This window comes from Scyliorhinus canicula, chromosome 19 (assembly GCF_902713615.1).
Source record: "Scyliorhinus canicula chromosome 19, sScyCan1.1, whole genome shotgun sequence".
Classification (NCBI taxonomy): Eukaryota; Metazoa; Chordata; class Chondrichthyes; order Carcharhiniformes; family Scyliorhinidae; genus Scyliorhinus; species Scyliorhinus canicula.
In genome coordinates, this window is record NC_052164.1 from 12,253,070 (window position 1) to 12,264,834 (window position 11,765).

Genomic DNA, 11,765 nt, shown 5'->3' on the forward strand with positions numbered 1-11,765 from the left:
CTTGAACGCACAACCCAGAGGCAAAAAGCTTCTACCGACTGAGCCAATCTTCATCTTTGGGCGAGAGGTGGATAACTTTTGATCTATTCTGCAAAGTTCTACCTGGCTGCCACCCCCACCCCCCCAACCCCATATTAAAAATATCCCTCTGTTGGGGGCCATTTTATCTCCAGGAGTATGAGTACCTGCTGGAGCTGAGGAGAGGGTAAGATCCCTGACCCGCCACGGTATGAAGCCCGCGTAGATTTAGCTCGCAGGCCTCATTTAATACCATTGCCTGGCCGGTGGAGGGGAAGCAGATGTTAGAGGCCGTTGGCTGGGGGCAGGAGATTGCCCGTGGGGCTGTGCAGGATCGATGCCCAGCACTGAGGTAGACTGAGTAGGAGATGGGCAATGGGTGGATAGGGGAGGGGGGTTGGTCAGGAGAAAGACTTTGGGCAAGGGAAGGCTCAAGGTTTCCGGATAAGGAACACTCCCGGCCTCATGGCCCACATGGAAATCTCAATTAAGTTTTATCTTACTATGCCACTCCTGGTGGGGAAACCATTATTATTGCCCCCTCAAGGGGTGGCATGTGCGTAGTGGTTAGCACTGGGACTAGGGCGCTGAGGACCCTGGTTCGAATCCCGGCCCTGGGTCACTGTCCGTTTGGAGTTTGCACATTCTCCCCGTGTCTGCGTGGGTTTCACCCCTACAACCCAAAGATGTGCAGGCTCGGTGGATTGGCCATGCTGAATTGCCCCTTAATTGGAAAAGAAAAATAATAGAGTACTCCAAATTTTTTTTTTTAAATAATAAATTATTAATAAATTTAAAATAGCAGTCAGGCCTGGATGACATCATCAGAGCTTGAAGCTCCTATTTATGGAAGGACCCTATTCCATACTGTTAGGTGTCCTTGCTGCCTGCAATCAAAAATTGCAGTCGGCCACATCCGGGTGGTAGGCAAAGCAGGTGAAGTCCCCTGTTTTATTTTAACTGACCGCCCCACCCAGTTTCCACCGGTAGTTAAAAGTTTCCCTCTGTCATTTCTTACAGGTGTTTCACTGAGTCTGAACATACTTTTCTCTAGATGTTAGCTTTGGGTCAGTGGCAGCACCTCAGCCTCTAACTCAAAAGCTTGTGGATTGAGGGGCCCATTGCAAAGACTTGAGTTCACACTCCTGAAGATCACCATGTCATTCATTCTCATTGCTGTTTTTGGGTCTTGCTTATGCACACAATGGCTGCCACCTTTCCCTTCCATTGCAACGTTTCAAGAATACCTCATGGGGGCTTTGGGGCACTGAGGCCATACATGGGCGCTGTAATAATGCAAGTTCTTTCTTACTTCCTTTTCTCGGGGGTATTACATCTTAAATGTGTTGTTTTACTTTATTCCTCAGCCCGTCCCCAACCTTCCGTCCATATGAGGCAAGTTTCATACTCCAGCTACCCCAGGAGCACAAGCCACTGTCTCCGGGCTAACTTTCAAGGTCGTCGGAGCTACTCTGAAGTCAGCGACGTAAAAGTGAAAAGCCACACAATGCCGTCTCGACTGACAGCAGGTGACCAATCCTCACCAACGCACGGGCGATACCTTGCCAACGATTACCTTAAGGTGCCTGATGACACAGACGAAGGGGCTTTTGATCAACAGCTGGAGTCTGATGATGAGGATTGGATGACCCATAGTCCTCCCGGAACTTTGGACAGGGGAATGAGGAGCACTTCATCCTGCACGGCTCTCCCCATCCCAGACATTACCATAAATAGCAGCTCTGCCGAATATTCTAGATCGGAACACGCCCAGTCGTGGCCTTCCATCAATGTAGGTCCTCAGCTCTACTGGTGCCAGTTGACCTCAGTGTAATCTTGTGCAACCTTCATCAGATTTTTATTACACGGCTGTTAGATCAACAATCCGGATTTAGCGGCACTTTGAGATCACTAAAACTCAGTAGAAATTTGAGTTAAAACTTCTCAGGTGCAAATAAGAATTGTTTTATTTGTCTTCTATTGATTACAATTGAGAGTCATTTAAAGTCTTATTCTCGAATAAGTCCAGCTAGCGTAGGACTCTCAGAGAGGCAATTTGTAGACAATTGAACTTTCAAACAATCACAGAAATTATTTACTTGTTTAGGCAAACAGCTCGCAATAACTTCAAAAGTCAAAGTCAGAAAATGACAGGAAGATAGTGAATAGTAAGTCAAAGTACAGATGATTCATGAAAGAGAAAGATGGCCGAAAATCCATCAGGGTTATACCAAATCATATCAGACTTTAGCCATCTATCTACACCCCAATGTAATTCTAATTGGTTTGGATTAACATCAAATGGCAGCACGGTAGCATTAGGGCAGCACGGTAGCATTGTGGATAGCACAATCGCTGCACAGCTCCAGGGTCCCAGGTTCGATTCCGGCTTGGGTCACTGTCTGTGCGGAGTCTGCACATCCTCCCTGTGCATGCGTGGGTTTCCTCCGGGTGCTCCGGTTTCCTCCCACAGTCCAAAGATGTGCAGGTTAGGTGGATTGGCCATGATAAATTGCCCTTAGTGTCCAAAATTGCCCTTAGTGTTGGGTGGGGTTACTGGGTTATGGGGATAGGGTGGAGGTGTTAACCTTGGGTAGGGTGCTCTTTCCAGGAGCTGGTGCAGACTCGATGGGCGGAATGGCCTCCTTCTGCACTGTAAATTCTATGTAAATCTAGGTAAATGAGTTTGATTTGAGGGTCAGTTGTCACTCATTAATAGGCAACATTAGCCTAAAATGTATTCTTGTATGAGCTATGGAATGCGATTCAGCTTCCTTAACACATAAACTTGCTTGTTAGGACAATGGTCTCTATGCTGTTGCCATGGAGCTTGCTTTGTCCTTGGGTTACTTTATCTTGGAATCGTATTTGTTAGCTGCATAGGAATTCTGCTGTTCTGTGTTCTGTTTGCAGCTATGTTCTGAAATGCTGAATGTGTGTTTTGAAATGACCTGAGGCGATGAGTGAGTTTTAAAATGGTATTTAATAGACTAGGGGCTTAATGCAAAATAGCTATATTTTACCTATAGAAAATAGCTGGCTTCTACAACGGCAATATTGTTTCGGTGCAGTTGGGTGCTCCTTTCACTTTTAGAAGCTTGGTTCTAATTCTGTCCAGGTTAAGCTCAGACAACTGTTAAAAATATTGCTCTGTCGTTGTTGGTTGGAACAGAAAGGATAAATGAAACACCTAATAGCAGCTCGCAAAACTCTGAAAGGTTTTTGGGAGGGTAAGTAGTGATAAACTGATCCCTCTCATTTGCGAATTGGTTAACAAGGGGAAGGTGCAGCTTCCAGATTCGGTACTGGGCAAATGATTATTTGAACTTGAAAAGGGAAGAGGTTCTGCATAATGGTGTGAGCAACAGAAGGTTGTGGGGTTTCCAGCTCAAATTACCTTCCGTACAAATCACGATTCCATGGTCATCCGCTCTGCTTTAAAATCCATCGTAATAGATGTCCGTGTGCAGTTTGCACATTCTCCCCGTGTCTGCGTGCGTTTCACCCCCACAAACCAAAGATGTGCAGATTAGGTGAATTGGCCACGCTAAATTGCCCCTTAATTGGAAAAAAAGTAATAATTGGGTACTCTAGAATATTTTTTTAAAATCCATTGTAACGGAAACTGACCCCAGCCACAAAAACTGCCCACGGCGAGGATCAATTATTCACAGTTGTGAACTTGCACTAACTGTGCTCTTCATGCGGGACCTCACGGAGGCCTTAGAAACTAAATTGGCTCTTTTGAATGCAGGGATAATAATAGACATGTTTTACAAGCTTTTTGATTTTCTTAGACCATAAGACATAGGAGCAGAAGTAGGCCATTCGGCCCATCGAGTCTGCTCCGCCATTCAATCATGGCTGAAAAGTTTCTCATCCCCATTCTCCTGCCTTCTCCCCATAATCCCTGATCCCCTACTAATCAAGAACCTATTTATCCCCTGTGTCTGCGTGGGTTTCACCCCCACAACCCAAAGATGTGCAGGTTAGGTGGATTGGCCACGCTAAGTTGCTCCTTAATTGGAAAAAAATAATTGGCTACTCTAAATTTTAAGAAAAAGAAAAGAAAAAAAAGAACCTATCTATCTCTGTCTTAAATACACTCAGTAACTTGGCCGCCGCAGCCTTCTGCAGCAAAGAGTTTCACAGATTCACCATCATCCGGCTGAAGAAATGCTTCCTCATCTCAGTTTTAAAGGATCGTCCCGTCAGTCTGAGGCTGTGCCCTCTGGTTCTAGTTTTTCCTACTAGTGGAAACATCTTCTCCACATCCACTCTATCTAGGCCTCTCAGTATCCTGTAAATTTCAAGAAGATCCCCCCTCATCTGCTAAACTCCAACAAGTACAGACCCAGAGTCCTCAACCGCTCCTCATTTTGCAACCTCTTAGGGGCGGCACGGTTGCGCAGTGGTTAGCGCTGTTGCCTCATGGTGCCAAGGACCCAGGTTCAATCCTAGCCCCGGGTCACTGTCCATGTGGAGTTTGCACATTCTCCCCGTGCCTGGGTAGGTCTCACCCCCACAACCCAAAGATGTGCAGGGTAGGTGGATTGGCCGTGCTAAATTGCCCCTTAATTGGAAAAAAAATATTGCAAGCTCCTCATTCCAGGGATTATTCTTGTGAACCTCCTCTGGACACTTTACAAAGCCACCACATCCTTCCTTAGATATGGGACTTTCTTTTTTCTTAAAATTTAGTGTACCCAATTTAGTGTACCCAATACAGAACAGGCCCTTCGGCCCTCGATGTTGTGCCGAGCAATAATCACCCTACTCAAACCCACGTATCCACCCTATACCCGTAACCCAACAACCCCCCCCCCCCCCCCCCCCCCCCCCCCCCCCTCCTAACCTTACTTTTTAGGACACTACGGGGAATTTAGCATGGCCAATCCACCTAACCCGCACATCTTTGGACTGTGGGATGTGCAAACTCCACATGAACAGTGACCCAGAGCCGGGATCAAACGATATGGGACTTTCTTTTGAAATTCATTAAGAAACTGACAACGTGTTCCAAACTAATGATTAAATGGTTCTGTATTTTTTTTAACAGTCATTTCAAATTGGGTTAATCACAGTGGGGGGATTAACACTGTGCTACAAATATTTATTTTTATATTAAAACCATTTTTTCACCAAGCACCAACCAAATTGCTACATTTTTCTCAAGCAATATTTTAAAACAATTTTCAAAAATCACTTTCAAATATGCTCGATTATTTTGATTTTACATTTACTGATATGCGATCAAATTTCAGCAGAAACTGGAAAGAAAACACTCAACAGTTTATTTTCATTTCTGCCACCGATCTGTTTTTCCCTCCCCCCATGCCCGAGGGTCATCTGTTCCCTGTTCCAAGTTATCCTTCGACACACTGCTTACCTCTGTTCTGCCATTAACACATTCTGGTCTCTTAATGTAGTTAGCACTGTTGCTTCACAGCACCGGGGTCCCTGCTTTGATCCCTGACTTGGGTCCCTGTCTGTGCGGAGTCTGCACGTTCTCTCCGTGTCTGCGTGGGTTTCCTCCGGGTGCTCCGGTTTCCTCCCACAAGACCTGAAAGATGTGCTTGTTAGGTGAATTGGACTTTCTGAATTCTGTATAAACGAACAGGCGCCGGAATGTGGCGACTAGGGGCTTTTCACGGTAACTTCATTGCAGTGTTAATGTAAGCCTACTGGTTTTTTTTATGGAGATCCCAATTCATTTTTTTCCAATTAAGGGCAATTTAGTGTGGCCAGTCCACCTACCCTGCACATTTGGGTTGTGGGGGTGAAACCCACGCAGATACGGGGTGAATGTGCGAATTCCACACAAATTGTGACCCAGGGACGGGATCGAACCTGGGACTAGGCGCCGTGAGGCAGCAGAGCTAACCACTGTGTCACCATGCTACCCGATGTCAGCCTGCTTGTGACAATAAAGATTATTTTTTAAAGTATTAATTAATGGCCAACTCTCAGCACCCTTCTTAGTCATTTTAACCACCATTTATATTCTCTTTGTCTTTTTGTCCACGACATCTTTGTCAATCGCCACCCGCCTATTGCTGGCTATTCGACCCCACTGGTCCACACCCCCTCCACCCTGACAACAGTATAAAGCTCATCCTATTTCCAGTTCTCTCCAGCCAGACTCGAAACGTTGGCTCCCTTCTCCCTTCACGGATGCTGTCAGACCTGCTGAGATTGTCCAGCATTGTCTGTTTTTGCTTCAGATTCCAGCATCCGCGGTAATTTGCTTTTGGCTTAGGAAAACCCCCACAGTGGGGCTCCTCTGCGCTCCAAATTTGCACCTGTAATGTTGATCGGATTTGGGTAATTCTGTCCCTAGATGTGGCACTTGCAGCAGAGGCGCTGGCATCATGTAACGATGGATTGGATACGTATTTGAAAAAGTGGATTACAAAAGGGCATGGGGTCTTACAGGGAAAGGAGATGGGAGCAGGCAGCTCGAGTGGAAGACAGCTCTTTCTCTGCAGAAAATCCTGGGATGCTCGAGGAATGAGAGCCTCCCTTCTCTAGAAGCTTTAAGGTAACAAACTGAGGTTAGGTTAGTGGCAGACTGGTGCAGCACAGACTTGTACACAGAGCTTCATCTAGACCATAGATAAATAAGCCCGTTTTTAAGTCAGCAGAGAAAGTCATAGCACTTAATCTAATTCCAGAAACAAAGTAAGGCAGGTTGGTAATGTAAGGGCCGAGAGAATATTTAGTAACCGTAATGTCATTACGTGTGATTATAAAAATTGAGACGGAGAAGATAAGAATTCCCAATTGGGAGAGAAAAGTTATGTTCAGCAAAATAAAAAGTGAAATCACTCAAATAAATACCGTGCGGGGCAGCACAGTAGATAGTGGTTAGCACAGTTGCTTCACAGCTCCAGGATCACAGGTTTGATTCCCGGCTTGGGTCACTGTCTGTACGGAGTCTGCACGTTCTCCCCCTGTCTGCTCGGGTTTCCTCCGGGTGCTCCCGTTTCCTCCCACAGTTCAAAGGTGTGCGGGTTAGGTGGATTGGCCATGATAAATTGCCCTTAGTGTCCAAAACATGTTGAGTGGGGGTTGCAGGGTTACGGCGATGGAGTGGGTGCATGGGCTTTGGTAGGGTGCTCTTTGTAAGGGGCGGTGCAGACTCGATGGGCCGAATGGCTTCCTTCTGCACTGTAAGAAAGGAGATATTTAAGGGAAAAGTAAAGTCGCCAGAGTCCTGGATGACCATAGGCTGTTTTCCCCTTTGAGGGGGAGAGCTGATTGGTGGTGATTTAACCTGAGGATCACCACACCTCAGGCGAGGGGTAAGGTTGAGAAAGCGGGGCCAGACCTGTGTCAGTGTGGAGTTTGCACGTTCTCCCCGTGATTGTGTGGGTCTCATCCCAACAACCCAAAGATGTGCAGGGTAGGTGAATCGGCCACGCTAAATTGCCCCTTAATTGGGAAAAAAAGAATTGGGTACTTTAAATTTATTTTAAAAAAGGAGAAGACAAGGCCTTCATCAATAACCTCAGCCGGTATGGGAATTGAACCCGCACTGTCGGCCTCACTCTGCATCACAAACCAAATGTTCAGATTCAGTAATGGCTTTCAAATGGGGAATTAAATATTTGAAAAATATTTGTGTGAAAAATAAATGCAGGAATATGGGAAAAGAGCAGCTGGGAATGGGACTAACTGGAATGCTCTTCAAAACAGCACAGAATTGATGGGTCGAATAGCCTCCTTCTATGCTGAACAGTTCCATGATTCTATAAAGAAACGCTGTCATTTAATTGAAAGGTAAATAACTTAGACACAGATCAAGGATAAAAGACAAGCTAAAGAAAATGACAAGCAGATTAGAGATGGAAGCGGAAATCTTGTTCAAGGAATCTTGAACCTTGATCAAGGAATGGCAATGAGTCAGAATGAATCACTTGCTTCAATTTCCACAGAAGAGTGTGATAGTGGGAATGAGAAGCTCGAGAAGAGGAGGTGGTGCAATTACATAGGATGCTTGTAGAGAAAGAAGCTGTGTCTTCGAAGGCTGAGAAAAGTCAAAGAGGGAATAGCAAAGGCTCTGATGATAATATTTCAAATGCTCTTGGATAAGGCAGTTACGCCAGAGGACTGAAGGAAAAACTACTTAACCAGGTAGTTATCACCATAACAACAGGTAATCTTCCAGCATTCAAAATTAATAGTGTTATTTAGGAAGATACGTATTCATTAAAGATAACCAATTTAGGGCAGCACGGTGGTTGGTTCAATACGATTTATTGCATTTCATAGATTATCGTAGAATTTATAGTGCAGAAGGAGGCCATTCGGCCCATCGAGTCTGCACTGGCTCTTGGAAAGAGCACCCTACCCAAGATGAACACGTCCACCCTATCCCTATAACCCAGTAACTCCACTCAACACTAAGGGCAGTTTATCATGGCCAATCCACCTAACCTGCACATCTTTGGACTGTGGGAGGAAACCGGAGCACACACGGGGAGGATGTGCAGACTCCGCACAGTGATCCAAGCCGGAATCGAACCTGGGACCCTGGAGCTGTGAAGCAATTGTGCTATCCACAATGTTACCATGCTGCCTTTTGTAACAATGCTTCTGTAACAATGTTTTATAAACTTCTGTAACAATGCACACAGCTGGCTGTGGATTGACACTCTACTACTCTAAGTGTACTGACTCTAACTTAGTAGACCAGGCTAGCTCTGATCGACGTGTAGAAGGTGCTAACTGATATATACACCCTGACTGTCACTACAGTTGTCACCAGTGAAAAGAGGCGGAGGGCTGATGCCTTGTGTGTTTTATAGTAGGAAGCCCCCCTCTAGTGTTCTGTCTGGTGATTGGTTGTGTTCTGTCCTGTGTGTTGATTGGCTGTACTGGGTGTCTGCCACTGCCTGTCTTTACCTCATGATGTGCGTGGGTCCATATTATGACAACCCCCACAACTCAAAACTTTGTGCTGGTTAGGTGAATTGGCCACTCTAAATTGCACCTTAATTGGAAAAAAAAAATTGGGTACTGTAAATTTTAAAAAATGATAACTAACTTGTAAGGACAGAGCATAAATGTAATTGTCAAAAGAAGGGAGAGACTGGGAGAATGTCTCCATGAATTGCCAGGTCAGAACCTGGTTGAAGTAACAAGGGATTTTAAAACGGAAAGAGATGAATATTTGAAGGAGAGTTTAGAAGAGTGTGGGGGATGGGACTCACTGGCTAATGCTGACAGAGAACCTGCTCATCGGCAATGAGTTGAATGGTCTTTGATTTGAGGGCTGCTTCTCTTACAGATCAGAAATGAATGTCACTCAGGGAGGTGCGTACGAGTGCAGTGGGAAATAAAATTGTCAGCCTTTTGCAATGAGGGGGACCTTTTCTGAGCGCAAGGTTGTTGGGGAAGAGTGGTGGAAACTTCACCAGTGTTCAGAAATGGACGTGATTGAAGTGGTGGCAATTGAGAACGAATTATACTGTGCGTTTGATTGATCCGTTATAGAACTTTTAAAAAATAAATTTAGAGTACCCAATTTTTATTTTTTTCAATTAAGGGGCAATTTTAACTTGGCCAATCCACCTACCCTGCACATCTTTGGGGCTATGGGGGGCGAAACCCATGCAAACACGGGGAGAATGTGCAAACTCCACACGGACAGTGACCCAGAGCCGAGATCGAACCTGGGACCTCGGCGCTGTGAGGCAATAGGGCTAACCCACTGTGCCACTGTGCTGCTCACTTATAGAACTTGGTTGTGCAAAGTTCTGCCTTTTCCCTCCTTCTACCTCTCCTATTTTCCCCTCTTAACTGTTGTAAAACTGGAGACCTATGTTGACACAAAATGTAATGGCTGTCAATAGCACCCCACTCAAACCTTTCTTCAGCCTGAGATTGGTTGAGGAGAGGCAGGTCATTACGTGGACGCAGGCTGTCCTATCTTCTGCTGGTGTCCACTTCCTGTTGGACCACAGGATGGTGTTCGGGGTCATAAACCTGGCCGCTATTCCTTGCCTAAGGCATCAAGGGTAATTGCAATGCTTAATACATCCAGGATAGACTGGGAATCAAACCGGTGATCTCTCTTTTCTCACCTAGTAGTACGTCATCAGGCATATTTATCCATTAAAGCCACCATCCCCAAAACATATCTGGAAGTAATCATTGGAAGCTAGGATGAGTGTATTCGGGATGTTGAAACTCAAACATCTGCAGCACTTTCAATGCAAATATTTAGTCACCAATTAGTAATTGTGTAGTTGATGTCAAGGTAAGGAAGCTGCTCAAAACTATTCAAATGCAGAACATTTGACTCTTATATTTTTGTTCCCCTGCCCAGCTATGGATGGAAACCGGAGACTCGGATATCAGGAGCTGCCCGCTGTGTCAGTTGGCCTTTCCCCTAAACTACCCAGATGACGCTCTCATAAAACACATTGATACCCATTTGGAAAACAGCAAGATCTGAAAGCTATTCTCCGCACTGAATCATGGAGGGATTTAAGAAAATTAAGAAGCAAAGCAACGACATGAAAACCGATACAAGATAGCGAATGTTAAAGAAGAAGAAACAAAAAACAAGTTTTGTGTGCACCAGCCTGATTTTCTTTCCCTGCCGGGGCTGGAGGGGAACGATGATCAATCTTGAATGAACCGAAGAAGAGAACAGAAATGCTGACTGAGCACTTTTTGCCAAATTTGAGGAAAGAAGTTGAAAGTTATTGATCGGTTGCCGTTAAACACAACAAACGATATGTCTTCCAGTGCAATCAGTTTACTTCCAAAAGCAAAATACTTGAGCCTTGGTCAATACGCAATTGGTGATGCTGGAATGAATAGCTGGAGAATAGAAGATGTCCCAGTGCGTAAATGAAGAGAGGAAACTGCGTTGATGTCAAATTGGGAAGCCCATTGTTTAATGGATTGGGTTGAATCATTAGAGTGCATCATCAGAACAGTGTTTCTGTGGAGTATAATGGTGCCCAATGCAGTTGGCTTCTAACTAACTACTGGAGTCGAGCAAAAAGTACAATTATTGTTGAGGAATGGGGAGACGAAGAATATAGCTGTTGATTGACATTGAGAAAAGGCAATCCACATGCCTAAAGGACAAGTGTTCCAAGGGCTTGGCAAGATTGTAAATTGGTCTACTTTATATATCGCATTGATTCCAAGTTGAGAATTCTATTTCTGGTATTGCTCACGTTGGTGTACCACAGTAGAAAATAAAACAAATTGAACTTACTAATATTTCAACGTCATGTAACATTGTCAGGTGCATGTCTTTTATTCACAGTGCTTGGCACTTTACTACATACGCGGAATCTGTTTCAGGCCAGTCTGGGCTCATCTCTGTCTGAAAGGGAAGGGTTAGGGTTAGGAATAGCTGGCTTTGAAAGCAGACCAAGGCAGGCCAGCAGCACGGTTCAATTCCTGTACCAGCCTCCCCGAACAGGCGGCGGAATGTGGCGACCAGGAGCTTTTCACAGTAACTTCATTTGAAGCCTACTTGTGACAATAAGTGATTTTCATTTTCATTTCATTTCACGTCAAGGCTTGCATTTAGATAGCACCTGTCATGATCACAGGACATTCCAAAGCACTCTACAGCCAATGGAGTACTTTCGAAATGTACTCACTGTTGTAATGTAGGAAAGGCAGCAGTCGATTTGAGCATAGTAAGCTCCCACAAACACCAATGTGACACACTGACCAGATAATCTGTTTTTGTGATTTAAAAAAAAATTATTTTT

General features: G+C 44.9%; 1 protein-coding gene across 7 annotated transcripts in view; it reads left to right on the forward strand.

The window, feature by feature from the left end:
* tbkbp1 (TBK1 binding protein 1) overlaps window positions 1-11,273 on the forward strand; it is a 165,641-nt gene extending 154,368 nt beyond the window's left edge. For 6 of the 7 annotated variants that reach the window (XM_038779153.1, XM_038779147.1, XM_038779148.1 and 3 more), the window contains exons 9-10: window positions 1,386-1,810; window positions 10,352-11,273. In XM_038779153.1, the coding sequence (XP_038635081.1) occupies window positions 1,386-1,810; window positions 10,352-10,480 (554 nt within the window). In that variant the 3' untranslated portion in view covers window positions 10,481-11,273. Of the gene's footprint in view, window positions 1-1,385; window positions 1,967-10,351 lie in introns of all 7 variants that reach the window. The other variant, XR_005458179.1, reaches the window with a different exon arrangement.
* The last annotated feature ends 492 nt before the right edge of the window (window positions 11,274-11,765 follow it).